The 24,135-nt window shown below is 47.6% G+C and overlaps 1 protein-coding gene across 4 annotated transcripts in view; it reads right to left on the bottom strand.

Annotated features, from left to right (window-relative positions):
- Positions 1–18,986, bottom strand: part of GRIA1 (glutamate ionotropic receptor AMPA type subunit 1) — a gene marked incomplete at both ends in the record, with an annotated part of 113,352 nt that extends 94,366 nt beyond the window's left edge. For all 4 annotated transcript variants that reach the window (XM_084215738.1, XM_084215737.1, XM_084215739.1 and 1 more), the window contains 2 exons: positions 16,661–16,798; positions 18,905–18,986. In XM_084215738.1, coding sequence (XP_084071864.1) covers positions 16,661–16,798; positions 18,905–18,986 — 220 coding nt within the window. The remainder of the gene's footprint in view (positions 1–16,660; positions 16,799–18,904) is intronic.
- Between the last annotated feature and the right edge of the window lie 5,149 nt (positions 18,987–24,135).

Genomic DNA, 24,135 nt, shown 5'->3' with positions numbered 1-24,135 from the left:
CCTACGCCTGTTCACCACACTGGAGAACCTCCTGCAACATCCCTGCATGCTAATGCACAGCAGGAATGTGTAGTAAAGCACATGTGCCGTGCCTCTGCTGGGAACTGAATGCACCCAGCACGAAAAAAAACCACCAAAAAACCCCACAAAGAAACCTCCTACAGAAATTCCAGACAATATACTTTTGCTCACTTTTTCCAGTCCTTCAAAATGGAAAGTTTTCATTTCCTCAAAAAAACAACAACAACAACAACAACAAAAAACAAACCACTAAAGGGATTCCCATTTGGCTTGGTAAGAAACTATGGGTACATCCAAAGAATTACTTTGCAAACCACTCAGGTTCTGACAAAAATGTATCAGAGAGCAGGAAATGTGCAACAGTGGGGACTGTGAGTATTTGCTTGGAAGCAAAGGGAACGGGGGTGTTTATCATGCTCACCAGGTGGTGACAAGGCAAAAGGTGTCCTGAAATCCTAAACAGCAGCTGCTTCTCCTCCTCTCTGAGCCAGGCTCACACAGACACAGCAAAGCCACCTGACTGAACCAGCAGCTCTGATTGTTAATGAACACCCAATGGGCCTAACAGTGCTGATAAGTGGCACAATGCAGCTATTTGCTGTCTTTTTGGGGCACAGTCTACTCAAGCCTCCAAGAGAGTTGGTCTGGGAACATTCTGGCAAAATGAAAATGGTCTCCCAGAGCATAACCTGACTACAGAGCTAGCAACCCCCCCAAATACTCTGATACTACAGGCCTTTAAAAAGTCACCACTCCAGTACAGTCTCTGAATAATTCCCCCAACTTTTAATATGAAAGCTTTGTAATCAGAAGACATTTCCCACATTTTCTTCCATTTGCTTTTCTCTGTGAAAACTTATATATGAATCAAGTGTCCCCAAGATCTCTTGCTCTCTGGGTACCTTTGGTGCAAAGTGGACAGGTGAATATTCATACCTGTGCCATCTAGAAAAAGGTAATGGGAAAGGAAGGAAAGGGGTCAGAGAAATCCCATTTTTTCCCCCCTCCAATTCATTTTGTAGTCAGCCCTTGGCTGATTCATACAACAGGAAAAAGCCCAGAGGCGAGACAGCTCATCTCTCTGTGACTGAAAACACACTCCCAACCCAACTGGATCTTGGAGAATTTGGTTGTAGGTTGCTCTTGGATTATTCTGCAGGAGATTTTTTTGGTGAGCATTCAGTTTGAAGTCTGTTACTCATCCCTTCAGCTCACGTCATGATGAAGTCCCTTGCAGAGAGAGCAGGACCCAAAAGTAATCTGCTCAGCATCCTGGATGGTGTCATTTAATTTGGAAAATTGCCTTCCCTGCACTGGTGCTCAGCTGGAGCCCAGACACTAAACCCTGCTCCTTGTGGAAACAGCCTGCCAGTCCCAATGAGACACGGCAAGCTCTGCTATGAGCTGGGAGCTCACGTTGGGAAAGGCAATGCCACCTCCATCCCATATGCAGATTTCTTTTCTGGAATAAAAACCACAAAAGAGGCCTGAGGTACAAGGATCTGTGGGGAAGACTGACACAAAGCCTTCAAAGGTACTGAGAGAATAAAGAAAAAGCTCCTTTGAATGGATCCCAGGAACCAGCCTGCCAAAGGACAGGGAGAGGTAGGTCAGCTCCCCTTTCCTACACAGGCAGCTTGGATATGTGCTGCAGAGCAGTGCAGCCTTAAATATCCTAACCCAGAATCCAGCCTTGCCTCAGCTTTTCAAAATGAGGTGCAGGAGGCACCCAGGGGCCACAGAGGAATGAGGAACCTCTCTGAAATGACCAGAAAACACCAGGCAACTCAAACACCCCTTCCACAGGGCAGAGCAGAGCTGCAGCTCTCTTTCTGGCAGGCTTAATTCTGAATACACTCAGTACTCAAGGGAGTGGAATCACAGTCACTGCAGCCTGGCAGACACCAGGATGGATCTTTCTGTGCAGCACCGTCTCATGGCTCTTCCCAAGACATTCCACAGGCAACTTCTGCACCCTCCTAGCTCACATGCACAGCTGCAGCTTCCAGCAATCCTGGCTGTGCCCTCCTGGCTGCTGCCCCTCTCTGCAATGGCCCTTCAGGAGTTGCCCCAAAACTGAGCCCCACCAGGGATTTCCCTGCTCCCAAATCCATCAGACACGGAGTGTTCTGGGCTCCACTGTTCACGGAACATTTTGAAATGCTAAGTCAGAACAGTCAGAGAGGCAGGGGAAAAAAAAGCAAAGAATCCCAGAATCATTTTGGCTGCAAAAGCCCTCCCAGATCACCAAGTTCAAGCTGTGCTCCATCCCCTCCTTGTCCCCAGCCCAGAGCACCGAGTGCCACCTCCAGCCCTTCCTTGGGCACTCCAGGGATGGGCACCCCAAACCCCCCTTTAGCTCCTGCCCCACGGGTGAGCCCCACCACTCACTCCTCAGCATTCCTCTCCTTCCCTCCATCAGAAACTGCCTCCTTGGGATGGGAGGAATTCACCCTGCAGGGATTTTCACCCTGCAGGTTTGGATCTGCTTCACCCAAAAGCAAACTCACCTCCCCAGAAAAGGGAGACTGCTGTCCTCAGCCAAACTCCACCTCAGCCTTGTCAAGAGTTTGTTCTCCCTGACAGCCTCTAATCACCAGCTAGCCAGTTTACCGAGGGAAAAATTTTATCCTTTCTGCTAGAATTCATTTTTATGACACCTACCGTAAGAGACTTAAAAAAATTAGGCATTAAAATGGTTTATAGAGGGTATTTTTATAATCCACTAAGCTGTTTTCCATTTCCACTGATATGACATCTCTCAGCCATAATTCATAAATGCCATCAGTTAACAGGCACAGAACCTTATCCTAAATTTCTCCTCTCATATGCTTTTTTCATTTAAACTTTCTGTTAAATCTTTGCTGTGCTGCTAAATCCAGAGAGATTTGGCCATAGCTAGGGGGGAAAAAAGTTTAAGTAGCTAATTAATGTCACTGGATTTGGGGCATCCTATCAAGAGAGAATATAGAGGAAGCATGTCCTCAATAAATATTTTGAACATTTAAATAAAGCTAATGCCCCCTCCTACACAGGAACCTCTAATATCCTCAGAAAATAATTTTTTTTATAGGCAATAAGTGGCTGTTTTCCCACACAGGGATGATAAGGACATTGCATCAGGTACATAGAATTCAGTGCCTCTGGCTGTCCCAACAGTAATTTTTGTCACTGATTGCAGCTCAGGAGTCCCTCTGGCAAGCACCTGCTTGTGCCAGGGTCCATCCAACCTGGAGACATCCTGGGAGAAAGCATTTATTTACAGCCCTCCCTCAACTCACTTCCTACTTCGATAAAACCACAGAAATGCCTAGCAATAATTATTATTCTTGTGGTAGTTAGACATATTCTGCTTTTCTCTGCCAAGATCAGGTTGGGAAACTCCAGGTCTCGCCACAATCACAGCTACTAAACCACAGCATGAAAAACAAAACAGAATATACATTCCTCCTTATTTGAAATGCCTGGGAAATTTGAATTTGGGTGGAGTTTGAAATTTGGGCTGCATGTAGTCATTTGATTATGGAAATTCCTACCTTGGAAGAGGTGAGCCTAAAAGAATGAAGATTAATTTTTTTTTTATTTCTTTAGGGTGGGCATGAAGATAACTCCTTGACTCTCTCTAGGTTAGGGATGGCTCATGCTCCTGCTCTTATCCCTTGGGGGGTGGAGATGAATGAGCCACGTGAAGGACATTTCCCTGCTGTCACCACAGCCAAGGAGAGCAGATGCTGACTAATAAGGACTGTGGCCACTCAGTGTGGCCCCTTGGCGCTTCCACTTTGCTGTTCCATGAAGAGTCTGCTTGGAAAAATCATTCCCAAGGATGCTGCATGCAGAGGCAGTCTCTGCTCACCCACTCAGAGCACCTGTGTGGCCTTTACCCATATGCTGCTGCCTGGCACTGCCAGCAGAAGAAGGAAGAGGAGCAGTTCCCCCAGACATCACAGGCTGCTGCTCATGTGCCAGCAGACATGGGAGAGCTCTGGGTGTGCACCAGACAGCCATCCCCACCTGCTAGGGAGCTGGGGACCTACACAAAGAGGGATCACATTCATTAGGAAGAGGAGGAATTATAATTATCAGCCTAAGCAAGAAAATGAGGCCAGTGTGGGTCTGAACAGAAATTCAAAGCCGTGTCCTCTCCTATGGGCAAGTTTTCACTCAGCCTAGAAGCCTAAGCTAACAATCAAGACCCCAAATATTTGATAAACAAACATAAGGCTGAAACACTGCTATGACAGCTTAATAAACTCCTGACAAGAGGGAGATGCAACAGGTGGTCAGTAGAAAACACAACAGCCATGAGAGGGTCACAACATCTTGAGCACGAGGCTTGGCATGGTTGGAGGCACAGACTGGTGCAGAACAGCCAAGAGGAAAATCCTGCTGCAAGGAGCGGGAAAATGAGCTAAAATCAGGGTGGAGCATAACATTGCTGGGAAAAATCTGCAGGAAAGGTAAAGGCAATGGCAATGGGTCACAAAGTCCCTTGAATCAATTGAACTTTCTTTAGAAAAGGCCTGACACACAATCCAGGGAATTTATAGCGTAGAACCATGTATGTGTAGCCCTGATTTCACATCACACTGAAAAGATGTTTAAATACCAAACTAAAATCAAGACAAACATTGTGTTTTCTTAGAATAATTCCTTAGTGCAGATTAATGGAAGAATGATTAAATCATATCAATCAACTCAAAATGAAAGCTGAGAAAAATGTCTGCAGAGGGTTCCAGTGCCCCATCACCTGGGCACCCTGCTCATCCAGCTCATCTTGCCATCAAATTGCTGACAGCAAATTCCCTTGAAGAGCATTGTGACCCCAGGATTTTAGGCAGCCAGGAGACAGCAGCATCCCAAAACACTGGTGTGAGCTCATAGCTGCTTCAAAGAACAGAATTAAAAGGGCTTTCATCACATCACTGCTGTCTATAGGAAAGGAGGGATGAGTTTGAAGTGCCCACGTCGGGTCACTCAACCCCTGCACAGACAGCACCATGGCACCCTTGCCCAGTGGATCAGGGAAATGCCCTTTGGCAGAGCTGCTCTGACTGCTGGTCTCTGCCTCCAGGGACTTGTTTGGGGCTCCAGGGTGGCCCCACAGCCCTCTGTGCAGCACCAGACTGTGGGGAAGCAAATGGGATGACATGGCAGAGGCAGCAGCTCTGTGCTGAAGCAGCACGAAATCCAGGCCAGGCAGCAGCAGGTGCTGCCTGTGGGTGGGATATTGTGCATGGCAGACCCAGCCTGCCTGAAGGTTCCATGCAGCAGGGCTGGAGGAGCCTCTTCACCTTCCCTGCATCAGTATTTTGGGCACAATACTCTATTCTCAGGGACAGAGAGAAGAAAAGGAGAAGTAGGAGAGAAGCATCTCCCAAGGAATTTTTCAGAGCAGGAATGCTCCAACTTCTCAGAGCCAAGAGTGCTCTGCTGCTGAACATCCTTTTCCCTTCTTCCTGAAGCTGGGAAAAAGAAATCTTAGTGAGGAAGTGAGGAAGGAGAGTTCTTCCCAAAAATGGGCTCATTACCGGGTTCCAGGTGCCAACTCTTAAAGCAAATTCATTCAGTCTCACACAGCATCTTTAAGAAATGATAGATCGCACTGGCTCAGAAGAAACTCTCTGCTCCCTGATAATAAATGAGTTGTTAGCAGAAGTAGCAGGCTCCCAGATCCATTTGTGATCCAAAGGGCTCACAGATGCTTCCCATTTCTGCAATGCCAAAACCACAGAACACCAGAGAGCCAGGGATGGGAAGGATCCTCTGCGCCTGTCTGCCTGCTGCTCTCCAGTGGCTAAAGGGAGACTGTCAAGTGCAAGTTCCCTTTGATGGAGCCTTTTTTTAATGTAAATTTGCTGTTGTTGAAAGTGTAAATTTGCTGTTGTGAAGAACTTGCTGTATTGCCTGCAGGCAAGGATACCTAGGGGAAAAACCTCCCCGCTGTGTGCTCTGAACATGAATCATCCTATGGCACAGGCACCCCTTGTCCTACAGCCACACACCTCATTCCTCTGCACAGCTGGGACAACACACCTTGGATGAGAAACACACCTTGGATGGAACAAACACACCTTGGATGAGACAAACACACCTTGGATGGAACAAACACACCTTGGATGAGACAAACACACCTTGGATGGGACAAACACACCTTGGATGGGACAAACACACCTTGGATGAGACAAACACACCTTGGATGGGACAAACACACCTTGGATGGGACAAACACACCTTGGATGAGACAAACACACCTTGGATGGGACAAACACCTTCTCCAAAGGCTTCCCTGGTCCCACCTAGGGATGCTGCTGTACCTGAATATCTTGGCCCCAATTCCCTCCATCCCCAGCCTCCACAACACTGCTCTAGATTTCACTCCACAGTCTTGGGGATGACTTTTCCCCCACCCCTGTTTGTTTTTAAAGTTGTTCTGCTCGACTTGCTAGTTTGGATTCACACTTATACTTTCTGTCCTGAGATGGGCTTGAAGCATGAAACCTGAATGCACTTTGTTCTGCAACTCCTCTGAGATTGCTGCCAAATGGCAATCAGAACTCATGACAGATTGGGATGGGATTCAGAATTCCCAAGATTTTCAGGTGTGTTTTGATCTAGAGCTCTGGGTCTGATTTGTCTCAGCTGCTACAGGATGCCACTATAGAAATTAGTCTCTTTCAAAAATTTATGGGCTGAGCAATGGGTTTTTTCCTTTCCCACAAGATTGTTAGTTCCAGTGCTACACAAGGCATAACTGTGGTCATCCCATTTGAGCTGGGGGGGGTGCTCAGTCAAATCCCTGGGTGCTGTTTTGGAAATACCATGGCATCTGAAGGCATTCCTCCCCTGATGACACCAACCCCATGGTTCCCCCAGAGCCCAGTCCTAGGGACAGGCACTATCAGCCAGGAGTGTCTCAATGGGAAGAGGGAGAAAGAGAGCTGCATAAAGACTGTAAAAGCAAAAGCAAGGCTGTTAGAGCACTGCAAACACTCCTGCCAGCAGCAGGCCCATGAAAAGTGAGAAACAGAAGAGGCCAAGAGGATAAAAGCACCTCACAGGACAATGCCAGGCCCTGCCCTTGGGGGGCCACTGCAGTGCAGCACCAAAATGCAGAAGGAGAACCTGAACAGAGCAGTTTCTGTGCCATGAACATATGTTTTCTTCACTTCTCAGCAATACATCAGAATAGCACAACTGCAAAGAGCCTGTTTGCAATGTGCTGCCTGCTTTTATCAAAGCCTTTACAGGCTGCTCACAGGGAGAGCAGCAAAGTGTTTGATACTGCTGAGATGTCACCTTCAGCAGAGTATTGAGGAATTAGCAGAAGAGCATAATGCAGCTGCAGACACTTTGGGGTAGGATTCATCTCACCTGCCTCCCAAAGTCTCATGCTAAATTCGGCCAAGATCAACACAGGTCTGTTGCTTTACCTGGTACCTCACAGAGGAAGGAAAAGTTCAACCAGGGGATACATGGGCACAGGTGAGGACTCAAGAACAAGCTTTGATGGGCTAAATATTCTCAAACAAAGGAGAGAAGTTTGGGAATGGCCACTGAGAGCTGCTGCCTGAGATGCTGAGTGTTGGTACTTCCAATGCAGTGTGACTGTTAAGCCCCACTAAAGCTGTGATGATGCTTGAGTGAGAGTTTCCTCTTCCACAGAACAAGCCTGTACCCCACAGTAGTGCTTGTTTCTCCAGAGCAAGAAATGGTATGGGCTTTTTGGGGAAGGGCTCATCCCTGAAGGTGTGTGGTTGCTCTGGAATAGGGGATGGAAATGCAGGAGATGTTTCATGTCCTACCTGAGGGCATCAGCACATGGACATGGGCATGTGTGGGAACACAAAGAGCTGATTTTCCAGTCTGTGTGTGGCTGTGGATGGGTGGCCTCCTGCAGGCCCTGCTCAGGGCTCTGTGGGTTCAGGAGAGGTGCTGGTATCTGCTCCCCCTGAGGTCTCTGTGAGTCTGGCACACGAGGCTGCTAAGGTGGAGGATGTTATGATATAGATGACTCAATGTTAGAAATCTGCCTGACTTCATCCACACATTTCTTGCAGGTTCCCAAACAAAGGATGACTCTTAACGCCTGCCAGCCAAGGCTAATCCAGGTCCCAGACTCCAAGGACCTGGGGAGATCTGTTCCCTGACAGTGCAGGAGAGGCTCCACTCCTCTCACAGAGGCTCCACTCTCCCCACAGCCTCTGCCTTTGCTGTCCCCACAGCACAGGAGCACAGGGACACCCAGACTGCCATCCCCACACCTTGAAGCTGCAGACAGTGGCTTTTGGCACAGCCATAATGAGCTGAGCAGGAGACCCCAGAATGAAGACAGGCTGGAAGACTGAATTAATTCTGATTAAACCCGTGAAATACACTCAGATCTGCCTTTGCTGGGGACAGGCTGGGGACAGCTGCTGTGCCTGCCTGTTTTTCTGGGACAGTGAGCTGGGAACAGCACTGCTGCTGGGGCTGCACTGCTGCCTGCCTCCTCTTCACCTGCAACAGCCCCCTCTCCTCGTACCCCACTGCAGCCGTGTGTGGTTTGGCTTTCTATTACTTCCTTTGGTAGTTCATTAAAGAACATTAATCACCTTCTGCACAAAGACATTTTTCCTGAACTCCCTGCAGGCCAGGCCTCTTTCTCTGCTGGCTGCTCAGCCCTTGCAGGCACGGTGCTGGTGGCTCAGACCTGCCCCCATTTCCCTGCTGTCCTGGGGTCACCCCAAGCCTCCCCTGCCATGCATGCTGTGACAAGAGCCTCCTTTCCAGCTCACCTTCACCTCACTGTGGTCTACATCCCAGCATTTGTCTCCCTTTTCCCTGGCCAAACGCTCCCAACACATGACTACCATACATCACCTACCTGAAGGTGGAGACAGGAGGAACCTGAGCTGTGGTGCTGACCAAATAGGAGACACCATCAGCTCCAGCTCAGATTTGAGCAGAAGGAGGCAGAGCCCTCAGGAAGAAAAGCCTCCCCTTGCTTAGCTAAGGGCTGAAAAGAGAGACAAGGGAGAACTGCACCCATTGCACTGCCACAGCCCCTCCAGAGCTGCTGCCTCATCCCTTCCCCATGCCATGTCTCCTACTCCAGGGTTTCTTCACCCTCTGTCCCATGTGCTCTCTGTTGGACTTTGCTTGTCTGTGCTTTCCTCACAAGCTCCCAGGCCTGCTGGTAATTTTTTCTGCTGTTTACCTGCCAGAATAGCAGTGCTGTTCTCCCTCTATGGGATGGCACTGAACGGGATGTGGGTGCTGCGTGGAAGGAAAGCCAACAAGGCTCGGGGTGCTCAGGGGATGTTGGCAGCCCAGCAGGAGAAAAAACCACATCTGAATCTGTGTAATCACTGATTCTTTTGCTTGTTGAAGCTCGCTGCTAGCAAAGATCAAAGCAAAGTGTTTGGGAGGGCGGGGAGGTGAGGAATAGCCCTTGATTTCATGTGAGATTCTTCCACATTCTGCATCCAGATTACTTACAGAAATTTCTGTATCTCTCCTCTGACCCTCCAGCCCTCAACCTTTCATCTCCCTCCCACTTCATCTCCATTAGCATAGTGGCAGGATCTCACTTACAAAATCAAAGCCAAGACTCCTATAGCGTATAGAGAAATGCAGACACATATGCCACATCCACACGAGAATCCTGCCATCGGTACAACTCAATCTTAGACATCGGTTGTTTTCTTTTGCACTCCTCCACTCTGTCAAAAACAAATAAAATCAAGGAACGAAAAGACCCTCTTAAAGAAGCCAAGATATGGCAATCTTTAGCTGTCACTCACTTCTTCACTGCCTCTCACTGTCGCTTCCTCAAGGGGTCACTCAGTCTGGCGAAGCATAAGCACAATCTGAATTGCAACCCTGGGTGAGGATTGGCAGCGTTTGGTTTGCAGGCAACTGGGAAAATAACTGATCTACATGAAAAAAGAGAATCAACATTTCAGGAGGCCTTTGTCTTTTTGTGTTGTTTTTTTCTGGGGGTGTTTTTTTTAAGAATGCCCCAGAGGGGACAAGTGGGTGGCTGCTAAAAGGACAGTATGAGAAAATCAGCTGGAGGCTCCTCACTGTTTAAGCTAATGAGCAAACACTTCAGCAGGTGAGCAGGGAGCAGTTTCTGCTGGATACCACACTGTTATTGCCCCAGTAATTCACTACCATTTTGAAATATTTTTTTCTGGAATGATGGTGGATTGCAAATGGCTTGGTTTGGACCCCCTTCTGCACCTTGCCTAACCCTTGACTTCCTCAGGTGTCACCAAAGGATTCCACAGGGAAAAACAGTGCCCTGTTTCATTTCTACACAAGTAAAGTAAGAGAAATAAAACCTCTCTTTAAAGGAATGCAGTTGAAATAAATGCATCTTTGTCTTCAGACTCGTGTTAATACCGCACCCCTGAGAATTTGGATCTTCAGAATATTAAAGTCTCCCTGACTTATTGCTTCTTTAAGGAGCATGTTGGTTTTGTGTTTGCTCTGAGCTCCACGTGTTACTGAAGCTAAGTGGGACCTTTTGCATTTCTGGTGGCAGAGAGCTGCTGCCTTTGGGGCTCTAACCCTATTAAAGGAAATGTAAATGTATATATCTAAAATTCCCACCAGTTTTGGAAATGAACAGCATACTTCCCCACGCTGCAATCCTTGCAGTCACATGAAGATTTCCACTCTCACCTTGCTAATAATGCCAAAAAATAAAGCCTGTCTGTTTCTGGCCTAGTAGAATCCGTATCACATGAAAAGGCTTTATTTTTAGAGAAGAAAAGATAAGCTGTGAGTGGAAGCTGTGACTGTCACACAATGGACAGGTCCGGCCTGTGCTGCTCACTGTTTCTCAAATCCCTCTTCTGCCTACTGCAGAGCCCAAATTTTACTTCTTCACTCTCTTTTCTGCTTGTCACCAGTGCTGGGATCCTTTCCAGATGAGCAGATAGATTTGCAGGTGTGAAATTCCCCTTATTCCTCCCTCTGATTTTTCCTTATGGCGTCATATCTGCCTTTCTCCCCAGGCAACTCTCCCACCACCCAGGATAAAAAAAATTAAATACACAAAAAATAGTCATGCAAAGAAGTGCCCCCATGGCCTTTGAAGAGATGGGCACACCAGACTGGGGGACACTTTTCCTGAAGTGTGGTGCCAGCCTCTCACAGGGCTGCCAAGAGACGAGGGGAGCCCCATCAGTTCCCTGCTGGTGGAATTGGCCCATTTGGGTCCGTTTGCCCCAAACCCTCCATGCCCAGATCCCTGGAGGCAGACACACAACCTGCCCTGTCCTGGCAGCCATAGCTGAGGGAATGGCTCAGCAATCATGGTCTAACTGCTTTTCCTTCTTGGGGAAGTCATATAGGACAAGCTCCTGCCTCCTTCAGTGGTGACTGTGACCGCTGAGCACCCAGCACCCACCCCAGGGGTCCTGCTGGGACACAGGGGGCTGGTGTCACCTCCAGGACCTGCTCCCTCCTGTTTGGCAGGATTTCACCCATCAGCACACTCCAAGCTGCTGGCATCTCACTGAACAAACACACACTTACTAGAAAGCTACAGCCCATCACTGCCCAAAACTGAGCAACCTTAACCTGAGGTTGATCTAACGTGAACTGATGCTCCGTGATTCATCTGTCTGCATCCCATCTTTTCCGGTTACATAATCCAAGGAGATGTATCTCCTTGTAGTACCTGTGTTGTATTAATCAGACTGCATCTAATCATTAAATCCGTGTTTCTGTTGGCTTAACTCACATTAAATAGTCATAGCAAGCATCCTGAGCTCTGCAGGGAAAAAAAAAATAATCCCAGGGCACTTACATGAGATTTCTGACACTGTGAAAATAAAAACAAGTTTAGCAACACCACAACTATTACAGGGCTGGGCTTATTTAGACTGTGGAAACTTAATTATAAAAATTGCGTTCTAACTGATTACTGCTGGAATAATTGCAGCAACACCTTTACAAGAAATGGTGACCATCATATGTTTGTCAACAAAGAATCTTCCTTTAAATTCAATACCCAATAATTGTTTAATTAAACCAGATTTAGTTCCTCATTTGAGAACATTCAAATGCTTGCCTATTCCTTCCTATCTCTGAGAGGTAATTTAGGAGATAAAAAGCAATTTCTATAAATACTCTATCTATATATGTAAGTATCCAAGGAAAAGAAGAAAAAGAAAGACTTCATTTCATAGCTGATCTGGATGTAAGCTTGCTGCTATTGATAAGAACATAAGCACAAAGTGAGTGATCACTACAAATCCCTCTCTAATTGGTGCTTGGAGGCCTTAATAAAATATGAACAGACTCCAAACTACATGTTCATTTTCTAATTTGCAGAACAGATTCAACTGTTGATATTCTAGCAGCACCCACAGCATATACTGGGTATGAGGACCCCACAGTCACTGTATCTGTGCATACAGGGAAGGAAAGGGATAAATAATTCATTGTTTTTCAGCCTCTTTACAAGTTTTCTTGCAGCTGCAAAATCCTGGTTCTACCCTGTGCAGACCCCTGTGTTTCAGGTGTGCAGCTCCTCAGTGTCCCTTGCCAGCAGCCCACCACCCAAGCACACAACATCTGGAGGCTGCCTCAGTAAAGCTGCAGGGCTCAGTGATGAACAGGGGTTATTTTAGTCACTGGTCATCCCTGCAAAGCAGCCTGAGCTTTGCAGGGGCAGTTTTACCAAGCTGGTGACTCACCTTGTGTGGCAGCTGCTGACCCAGGGCAGGCTGCTGCTGAGCCATCCTCTTCTCAGGACAGCCAGAGAAGCCTCCACGCCTGCCTGGTGCTGCCAGGCTCACCTGGGGACCTCAGCCAAAGGCTGAAAGCAGGAATCTCTGCACCACAAATTAAATAAAGCCATGGAGCTGTGCTGAAACAACTCAGACTCCCCGAGGAGCCGGGCTCTGCACAGGACGGGATGCGCATTGCACTGTGCACAGCTGGAGGCTGAGATGAAGAATAGGAGAAAACTATTGCCAGCACAGGTTGACTCAAGAAAGAAACCTCTCATTTCTTTGCTGTCAACAGCACACAGTGCTCCCATCCACTGTGGACCTTCCAGGGACAGGAATTTGCAGATCTCTCTTAAGCTGCAAAGTTCCTGTGCCCTCACATCTGGCACAGAGCATCCACCTTCCCACCCCTCTCCATTCTGACCTGCAGCACCAGCTCTCCTGTGCTGAGTCTGCCCTGAGAGCAGTCAGACACAGCAAAAACCAGCATGGTAGGGGTTGCTAGACCCTGTGTGGAGGGCATAAAGCTCTTTTCCAAACATGGATGAAGACAGAACCTCTGAACGTGTCTTTAAAGCTGACCAGAAGGGTTTTTGCTCTGCTACACCACACCATCATTTCACCTTTATAGTCACCTGGCACTGCTGTGTAATTCTGTTGAAGGAAGGACTCTCAATTCACCTAAAGAATTTCCTTGGCCTTTGAAGAAACAGCACAAAATTATAAAGCCTCCTAACCTTTAGTTAAGAACCCTCAGAGTGGCAGGTGTGTACTTTCATACGGGTAAGCCCCATCAGGCACCCAGCTGCAACCACGGAGCGTGTTCATTACCAGCTATTCTGTGGGATGGAATGAATTCAGGAAGATATTTCAGTTTTTGAAATGTGCCCGTGCCTCAGTGATGCAACAACATTAGCATCAACCCCACACATGAAACAGGAAGTCACCACACACATCCACAACCTCTTCTTGCTTTCTTAATGATTATGGTTTGCCTAAAACCATCATCTCCTGATGTGCTCACACAGGGACCACAGGACCCGCACTGAGGTTTTCAAAATCACTGAGTAATGATTCAAAGTCCACATCTGAAACACCAGAAATGTGAAAGTTATTGCTGGGCTGTCACAGCGCCAGCCCAGCGACCGCAGCAGCCTCTGGGCATTCTGCAGATTCCCCCCTCGGATGGGTGTCACTGTCACCAATCCGCCGTGTCATTAGCGGAGCTGTCACCCGGGCAGGAGCTCCCAGTGTCACTGCACCCACTGCCACTGTCACAGCACAGCTTGCTCATCCCCAGCAGCCAGCAGCTCCGTGTCAGGCCGAGGTGAGCAGTGCCACGGCTGATGCCGAGGTACGTTTTGCCCGCGATTTCCTCAGCCAGGCTGCTGCCACTGTGCTGCCACCTCATCACCACCCCACAGCCCGCCCAACAAGGGGTTTGATGCTGCTGCCAGCCCTGATTCTTAATATCTGCTCTGTACTTTGCATGACGCTGCTTCAGACACTTGCCATAAGGACTACATTTAGCTGGATCCCAGCACGGAGCAGGATGGGCAGTGGAGCTGGGACCTTGCTCAGATGTCCTGCTGGAGACCCCCACAGGTGAGGCATCAGGTTCATGGGGTCCAAACAGCCTTGGCTGAAGTGTCACAGAAGCAGGCAATGCCAATGGTGAGGAAATGCTGTGTTCTCCATCTCCATGGGAACAAAACCTGGTACTTTTAACTGGTAGCACGGCCAGTCTTTCCTAAGAAGATAAAGACCACTGTGTGGGCAGGGTTTTTATTCTCTCTAAATAAACAGATCTTTCTGCTGATATCTAGTCTTGGCAGCCAGGCAAGAAATTAGCTGGAAGATGAAGAATGAGCTAATTCCTGACAAAAGTTTCGCTTCAGCCCTAGAGTACTAAAATCAGGTCTCCTAATGGCCTGTTCTCTTTAGGTTGGGGTTTTTTTTCACCCCTAGGGTACGTGGAATGACACCTTCTTTTGTGCTTACAAAACAAATGCTGCCTTCCATAGTCTGGAGGAACTTAGGAAGTTTTTAATTATAAGAAAAGCAAAACGAGGACAAGTGAAGTTGGACTGTGCAGAGTGCTCTGCTGGTCTGATCTAGGACAATGTGCCCTACATAGAGCTCAAATATAACATCCTTTGGGAGGCTGCCTTGCTTCCATTCAGCTTTTGTGAGACCACCCCTGCCCCCGCAGCTCTAATGACAGATTCCTGAAGCATAACTGGTGTCATGGTCTTGCCATCAAAGCTGTAAACAAAACCATTAGTGGCAGGCATGGAGAGGGAGGGAAAGCCATGTGCAGATGGAGAATTTAGCTGAGTGGTATTCTTGCAGTTTCTGCTTTCTTCCTGCTATCAGCTCTGAAATAGCTCATCCTCAGCCACAGTCAGCAACTCTACCCCAGGTGGGTGACGTTTTCCCTTGATAGATACAAGGTCTGGCTTTTTTCTTCTATTTGTCTGGTTTTCCTGCCAAGAAAGTGCCATTGGATAGAGCTGAAATAGTTGCTCTTCCTTGATGGAAACCTTGTAGCTGGCAAATAGAGGGATATTAAAGAAAAAAGAAAATCTTTAGATATGCCATTAGATACTGCAAAGAAAGTGTGGCCAAATTGTTACTTCTCTATCCTATATCATACTGTGTAGGAAATTCCTGAGATCTTGTATTTGCAAACCCTCCAACAGAAAATACCACAACTTTTTGTTTTGTTTTGTTTTCTTCAAAAAGCCTCATTAATTCTCCTCCTGGCTCTTTCTTCCAGGAGATCCCTTCTGTGCACTTCTGAGCAGAGAGAACAGTTTGTGTTCACCTCTATCCCACACAACTAAACTGCAGGGGGGATGTTTCAGTGACTCAAGAGGACACTACAGATGCCAGCCAACAACAATCCAACCAGCTCAGCGAAGGGAAGGCTTCCTCCAGCCTCCCCTGACAGCCCCCAAACACACACCCAGGTTCAGAGAGTGTCAGCAGCAGTGTCTGACACCAGGTCAAACCGCAGAATTCTCTGTGCATCACACCCTGCTGGCACGAGCCCCTCGCCCACAGCGCTGCACCCTGTGCTCCAAGGAAAGCAAAGGCTGCCACAGCAACCACAGGGCTCTGTTATGGGTTTAGTTTTCATTTGGTTTCCTCCTCCTGGTCTTGTTTGTTGCTGCTAACCTTGGCTTTATCTAGCAAGCCAGGGTGTTTTTCCCAATAATATCATCTAATGAGAACAGTACAGGCAATGTGCTGTGCTTTAGCAGGGTGCAGACAGACCCTGAGATCAATTCCGTGGTGCAAACTCATTCTTTAATATCTGTTTTTAGAGCCAGTGAATGAATTTCTTGGAACTAGAACTCTCTTACCTCTCTGTCATTATTAGGCATGCCCTTATTGTGGATTTAGACTCCACTTGCACCAAGCTGCTGGTTTCTGCTAGGTCTTTCTTAAACTACAAGGACAGATGGTTAAACTGGGGCTGAGGAAGAAGCTGTTCACACTAAACAGAGACTTCTGTGCACTCAGTGGGTGGAAAGGGGTGTCTTTGTTGTGCATCACAGCTTTGGGAAATATGGGGATGAAACCTCAAAGTAATGAGTTGGGCAGAGGTTAGAGGAACAAGACGAAATGAAATGTTGGGGGGTTTATATCACTTTGGGTGCAATGAAAGGGGAAACACGAGACATGCTGGATAACTGCAGCACTACCTCAGCCCTATTCCTCAGCACAAACCAAAACAACCCAAAAACAACCTTTTGTCTGTGTGTATGAGGTTTTCTTGCCTGGACCCTAAAGGTGAGCTGCACATTTGGTGCAAGATGTCCCATTTTTCAGACAGCAAACAAACCCAAGTCAGGAATAAAGAAGCCAAAGGAAGGCAGAGCACAGTGGACGCTGGTACTTACAGGTGTATGTCATTTCAAAGCTGTCACTGATGTTCACAATGTCGATCTGGGGAAGGAGCTTGGGGGGTTCTGTGAGCTGAGACAACGCAAACCTGAAAGCCGCATGTTCCTGGGACTGTTGATTAGGAAACAACCCCCCTGGGGAGAAAAAGAGAACAATAAGAAGAAAGCTCTTAAGAATATCCATATTAGAAACATCATCAGTCCAAAATATTCCTGAGAGCAGAGCCTACAGCTCTGCAGCCCGGGGAGTGCCTCCAAACTCAGAAATCCTCCAGAAGGCGAGAGCCAAGGGTTCCGTGCCCACTGCGGACAGGTTGGGAGCACAAAACCTCCCCAACATGTCTGTTATGTAACCTGGATCACACACAGGAGCCCTGCTGCCCCCCAGGCCAGGCAGCTGCAGGATAGGGATAATCCATGGGGTGCAGATCAATCTCCTCACCCCCACAACTTCAAGCAGGAGGAACGGGAATTCTGTCAATATCGCCTCAGTACGCAAAGAACGAGATCCTTCCTTCCCCCCTCGCTTGGAATGAGGCTCAGTTTAAGCACTGCTGAGGAGGAGAGCTTTGCTACAAGGGGGGTCCAGGGGTCCCCCCACACTGGGGGACTCTGGGGCACGGGGCTGAGCCTGGCCCAGCAGGGGACAGTGCTGTGACAGCCAGAGTGACACGGGACTGTGACCAAACTGCTGCTGCTGCTGGAGGTGAGCTGCACAGAAAAGCCCTGAATTTAACAGGTGACAGTGGCCAAAGCCAAACTGGGCAGGAAACTTAAAGCTTGACCCGCAGAGGGATCAATCTATACAGAAGTAGAGATAAACCCAGGACCACAGAATGATACAAACAGGGCAGGAACCGGGACCGGGCTGGACCTAAGCTCAGAGCCTCTCCTTCCCCATGGATCTGGAACAAAGTGCAGCGATAACCCAGCCCTAGGAAAAGTTTCCTGCTGCTCCCCCAGCAGGAACCTTGGCTTGCAGCAGATCCCTTCACAGCCTCCAGAAAGATGCTATTAAATTCTGCCTGTCTTGTAATCTATATGCATTTAAAGAAAGCGCTGCTATTGGCATTTCAGGAGGAGGGAAACAAAGCACTTAGCAACAGGGGAGAATTAAAATAAAGCTGCAGAAAGTATCAATGCCCAAGACGACTTGAGGAAGAAACAAATAGCAAGGACCTGCCATCAACGTCACTTTGCACATCTTTAGTAGAGGGGGCATCTCCTTGTGTGAAAAGGGCTATTTGTGCACCAATATCCCCCCACCTCCCCCGTTCCTCCCACCCCACAGCCTAATCACGGATATCGGAGGAATCAGATGCTCGTAGCCAAGTTGCACTCGTTGAAAGGCAAAAAAAAATCTGGGATCTTGCACAAATTTGGGGTAAAGGGGAGACAGGAAGGGAGGGAGACGAGGATGCAGCATCAACAGCAATAAAAGCACTGATTGTGCAGCTGGACCCAGGCAGGAGTTGCCTGAACTTGGTGGATTACCAATTGATTGGCATGGTAGAGAGAAGGGAGGCGGGAAAGAAAACCGGCATGCAAGGGAAGGGAATTTGGGGCTAGGCTACAAACGATCACCAATATAGATCAATGGGAGAGTCATAATAAACGCGGGGAAGGAGGGAGAGGAGCACTGAGAAGTTACAGGAAGGGAGGAAGGAATCAAACAGGCACTGCTGGTGTGCAGGGGAAGCAAGTGGCGTGAAATGGAAAGGCACTTCAATGCAAGATCTTCTTCCAATAGCTTTGCCCTTATTCTTTAGCAATAACAACAAGAGAGCGTCTGTTTGTTACCTCCCGTCCCAGTTACCTACAGATGAGAGCATCCTCACCAAAATGTATCATGCAAACGCCGATTTTGCAAATGCAGCAACACACAATGGCAGCCCAGGCATTTCTCAGGGCAAGAAACAGACATTTTTTTTCATACTTCCTCCATTTCGGAGGCACTTTTCTCCCTCTGTGTTGGTGTGTGTGTGTATATGTGTGTGTGTGTGCAGGCATTTATTCCCAATCTACCCCTCCCCCAAATCCAAATTGATCCATCTCTGCTCCGGCAAAGCTGGTACCAACGCACACATCCAGCCCTCGCAGTTCAGCCCCTGGCTCTCTCTCACACACATACACACACGCTGAGCCTTTGCAAGCACCCGACCGGGTCAGTTTTTACCCCCACCACCCCCTCTCCACCCCTACCCACTGGTCAGGGACCATCACCCCCAGCCCCGCACTCACCTATCTGGATATTGTTGGGGAAATTGGCCCCTAACACCGCCCCTAGGAAACTGGTGCAGAAGAAGGCAAAAATGTGCTGCATATTCCCTTTTGCATTGGCGAAAAAGAAGCCCAGTTCCAAGCATAGATTTGATTTTTCCCCCGCTCTGCTCTCTTTAGCTGCCTCTCTCGCCTCCCCTCCGCTGCGCCTTCGGGAAGCGCGTCTCCCCCGCTCCGGCTCCAGCGCTGAGACTGCCGCTGAGCAGCGCCTGGCAGCAGGATTAACTGAGCCCCGAGAGGAAGAAAGAGAGCCCGCTCCTCATCCACAGCCCTCCCCCGCCACACACAGCGCACACGCACACGCACACGCCAGGCGCTTCCACCCAGCCCCTGCCCCTGCTCCCAGCTGCGGCTCCGCAGCTGGAACCGCATCCCCCCGACCCCGCTCTGCCCCCAGGGGTCCCGCCTCGGCTCTCTAAGGGCAATCCCCACCTGCCCCTAAACCCCAGCTTTGCCCCTCAACTTCTCCTGGCAGGAGCTCCGGGGAACCTGTGAATCAGTAGGTGGCAAACTCCTCTAGAGAAAGAGCTGAGCCTCGCCTGCCTGGGATCCATCGCTTCCCAGCCTGGGCTCTCACCCCGGCTCCAGGAGTTGGAGCGGTCACTCTCCGGAGCCTGGCTCATTAGGATGACAAAGAGGGTCCTGCAAATGTGCCTTGGGAGGAAGGATTTCAGAGCAACAAAAGAGAGATCCTGAAGGATTAAAAAAGGAAACCCCCCCATCACCTTTCTCGTTGATTTTTCCTGCCCGTTGTTAATGGATGAGGCTTTTCACCACTTCACTTGATGTGGAAGAATCTAAACTCACCAGCACCGTCAGACAGGGCAGGCTTCTGAAATTAGGGGGCTATCTTAGTCTGGACCGTTTCAGAACCTGTTTCATGGCAGTTCTAGCAAGGCTGGGGCTTATTTGACCATGGGCAGCTTTGCTCAAAAACAAAAGGAAGAGAAAACTAAAGGTAGAACCAATAAAACCCAGCTCCTAGGTACAACTTGGGATTTGGAAACATTTGAAGAAGAACTGTAGTGAACACAGAGCCATAGTCACCTCAGAAAGGAGAGAAAATTCACCCATTCCCCCCAAAGTGCCAATGAAAACCAAACCCAAACCCAAAACCAAACCAAACCAAAGGCCATTCATGCCAGAAGCCAGAAGCTGAAATCCCATATCCAGGAGCAGATATTCTGCCCTTGATGTTTCCAGCCTGGATACACACCAGGGGTCCATAAGAGAGAGGAAATAGAGGGAAAAGAAAGGGATGTTTGGGGCAGAATTAGAAAAGACTCAGATGCTCCATAGGGTTCCTTGCCCTTGTGCCCTCTCCCCACCTCCAAATGTGTGTGGCTAAACTGGAAGAACACCAAAGAGTGGTGACCAGTGTTTAAAGGTCAAGAATTGCTCCTGCATAAGGACCAGTTGGATAGAGGGACACACTGCAGAGTGGGAAAACTGAAATGGGACGTGACCAAGCCTGCAAAATCTGCAGCAGCACAGAAATGTTCCCTGTTGGCCACAGCACCCAGGTGTGACATAGCTTTATGGTGCAGGGATAACACTGCTCTTTATATCCTCAGGCCTTTCTTTAATCTTTGCAAATAAAGAGTTTGGGATCTTTAGTATCTTCCTAGACAGTTTTATGGATTTCACTTCTAAAGTGACAAAATGCTCAAACACCCACATAAATGCCAGAGTTGGTGTGGGGTCTCAGAACTGCCCTCTTACAGCTTTGCACCAGAGAGGAGTTGTACTTGGTGGCCTCTTACAGGACAGAACACAGAGTTACACTGCAAAAACCAGAGCCCAGAAGGTCTGCATTCTCCTCATGGTGAGTGATGAAACATCCTTCTAGGATGGACTCCTTTTTGCCCCAAAACACCCTTTCCCAGGTGACCAGGCAATGACTCTTGGAGCCAGGTTCACTAGAGAAGAAATTCAGGCACTCAGGAACCAGCTAAAGGTGGCCAAAGGATGCCCTGACCCTGTCTCACTGCCTGGGTGACCTTCAGCCCACAGTCACCTTCAAGCACAAAAAAAATCCCCATCTGCTGTTGATAGGAACACCTTCACTAGGCTTCCATTCCCCTCCCTGTATAATTTAAGCAGTACTGATTTGAGGCTAAAATAACCTGCTGATAGGTTTTATAGGATCTTGCTTTCCATCCAGAATTTAATAGAAACAGCTGCATTTATAATCTGAAGAGAGTCACTGAAGGATAACCAATGCAACAGAAAGATGCCAGCACGTTTTGCAAACTCCCAAACAGCCTATCTGATAACAATAATAGTAGCCATAACAATAAAATATTATAATAGCTTGCAGAAAGCTTGCACAGTCTCATTAATTAATAATGCTGCTTTTGTCTATAAACCTCTCAAAATGCAGGTGGCTTAACAAGGGGAACCTCACCACAGTGTAACAAGATAAGTAGTAATAAGATCATTATTTTAAGAAGGTATTCATTTCCTTTTTCCCTACAGATAACAACATTTTATTCGGGGTTTGTTAGCATAAGGATGTTCAGAATTAACTCTAGGTGCTCTGAAGGTTCTTTAAGTCAACATAAAAGCAGTATAATGTCTGAACTTCTGGCTAAAAAACAAACTGAGTCTTGGGAAATAGATGAAACTCTTCAACTTCACAAGAGCAGTCACAACAGAAACACAGATCAGTCCACCAATCTTTTAAAAAAACACCAATGAATTATCCTGATCCTGGTAAACAACTGAAGGAGTTTTCTTTTCTCCTTTCAGATTTCAGAAAACAATGAAAATAATGCAATACAGAATACAAGCATCTTGCACAGAGCCATCTTAATCAGGAGCAACTGACAATATCAGGGATGGAGTTTTGTTAGACCTGTATTTTGTCTCAGAGGGTTCTTAAGACATACATGGGACAGGCAGGCAACTGGTGGTCAGCAGGGAACATCCAACATGCTTTTGTGGGATTAATTAATGGAAATTGTAAAAAATTGGGTAAATACCAGAAAAAAAAATTGTCAAATTTAAGAACTGTTAAAAAGGCATTTTGAAAGAGTGTATCTGATTCACTTCAGGTCTCTTCCAGACATGAGAATAAGAAAATGGCTATGGCCAGAGCTGCTGTTCCCCTTGGGTTCTGCCTGCAGCTGACGTTGCTGCACTGGGCAAGAACCTTTGTTCTCACCCCCTTGTGCTCCAAGGTTTGGCATGGAGGATTTTGGCTCTGAGAAGGATGTCTGCTGCCCTCCTCTTTGCCCTGCTGTGCATGGTGTGCAGTTGTCCACCCCAGCAGTGTGCTCTGCCCTTGCTATTAGAGCTTTTGTTTCCAGGATGGGAAATCAGTGCTTGTTGCAGCAGATATATTTCTGTACCAGAAGCCTTGAAAAAACAAAGGACTCATTCACATGCAGAAGCCTCCAGCCTTGAAAAATGAGGAAATCAACAGAACTCGGCATCCATCCGACCTCCCTGCAGAATTATTTCCCCCTGTGCCCACTGTGTTTTACATGATGCTCCTGAATGTCTTTAAAGAGGCTATTGAAACAACGATTTCCAAAATTCTTTTTATTTCCTAGCTGGACAATCTCTATAGGAGGCTTTTTATAAAGAGCAAAAATGTAATTACAGTGATTAATTTAAATAAACTCCAAACAATGCAGAATCTCATATGGTTTTCACAGAGCCTTGGCATAAATGAATGCCGATGGAGTGACAACACATTTCTCTGCTTCCCTTGGTCACCTCAATTTTGTTATTTTGGATAATGTACCACTCAAGGAATGATTGTAGCACAGGCTCTAAGAGGAGAGACTCCAGAATTTTAACATCAGGCATTTGCTTCAATCCTTAAACCTAGGAGGTATTATTTACATTGAAAACCAGCATTTACAAACTCTTTACCCAATAATTTTTGGTAGAATCTCCTTGACAAAAACATCCTCAATGATGTTTGGGATCAGGTAGAAAAATCTTCCCTCATCCTCAATGATTTAGGTCAGAAGTGTCCACAGACACTCTCTTATACACAGCAGCTGGAGCTGTCAACTGAAAAATTTTGCCACCACAGAAGCAACTCAGAGAAGTTAAGGGAAATATGAGCTTTTCTAGTGTGTACAAAATGGGAAGATGTGGGACAGGAGCAACTCTTGAGATGATGACAGCTCCAAGCAGGTCCTGACCGATGCCACACATGAGGGGGATGATGTTTTAAGGTCACCAGATATTGTTTATTAATTTACTGAGTCCTCCTGATGGGGCAAACCTGATGTGAACAGAAACTGGGGAAAGTCGGCTTTTCCCACAAACTGTACCAAAATGTGCTTCTGTTGTCATGATGATTGGCCTATTACCATATTTATAAGAAATCCTTGCTCGCTCTGGGATAATTAAGTAAGTAAATGGACTGGAAGATAAACCTGTCAATCAGAGTGACACTGTGCACCCTTCAGCTGGAAATTCCTGAGCAGCAGCTGGCAAAGGCAGCTGTGCCTTGCCTGGGAGCAGCCCTGGGCTGGATCAGTCTGGGGAGGGCTGGGGGCTCCAGGGCCACCCAGCACAGCTGGATGGGGGTCTCTGACACAACAGGGCACGTAATGGAATCATCTCTAGGTTCAGTCCAAGTTGAATATGCTACAAATTGAGATGTGCAACTTTGTTTTCTGAAGTTGTTTGTCCCACCATCCAGCTGACCTGTTGAGGGTGGGTTTGTGTCTAACAAATGGACTTGCAGTGCTCAGGCAGGGGCTGTTCTGACAGACAGTGATGCAGCCACTGCTGCACAACAAATATTGCACACTAAATATCTCCACAAGCGCTCATGAAAACACCTCAAACCTCTCTGTGACGAATCCCAGCTGACCTCTGTGACGAATCCCAGCTGACCTCTTTACTGACTCCCCGGAAAGGAAACTTTACCATCTGCAACCCCAAGCCCACTCTCTTCCTCGTACATGGAAGGCTGCTAGCACACTTTTTTTTTCTCTCCTCCTGGTGAATGGTTGATTTATAACTACTTATAGAATCTCTCTCTGTGCCCTAGTCTCAGTTTACGCTCTTTGCTGAGTCATAAACATAAATCAGAGATGTGGGTGGATCCCTGTTTGTTATTAAAGCACCTTATGTTTCTCTAATCCTCGCCAGAGGAAGCAGAAATTACTGGTAATACATTAAAGTTACAGTAGCTTGTTGGAGAATATAATATCCCCCCAGAT

The sequence above is a fragment of the Fringilla coelebs genome (assembly GCF_963513975.1).
Source record: "Fringilla coelebs genome assembly, chromosome: 15".
In the NCBI taxonomy this organism is placed as follows: domain Eukaryota; kingdom Metazoa; phylum Chordata; class Aves; order Passeriformes; family Fringillidae; genus Fringilla; species Fringilla coelebs.
Note: the sequence above shows the minus strand (reverse complement) of the source record. Positions and strands in the feature narration are given on the sequence as shown.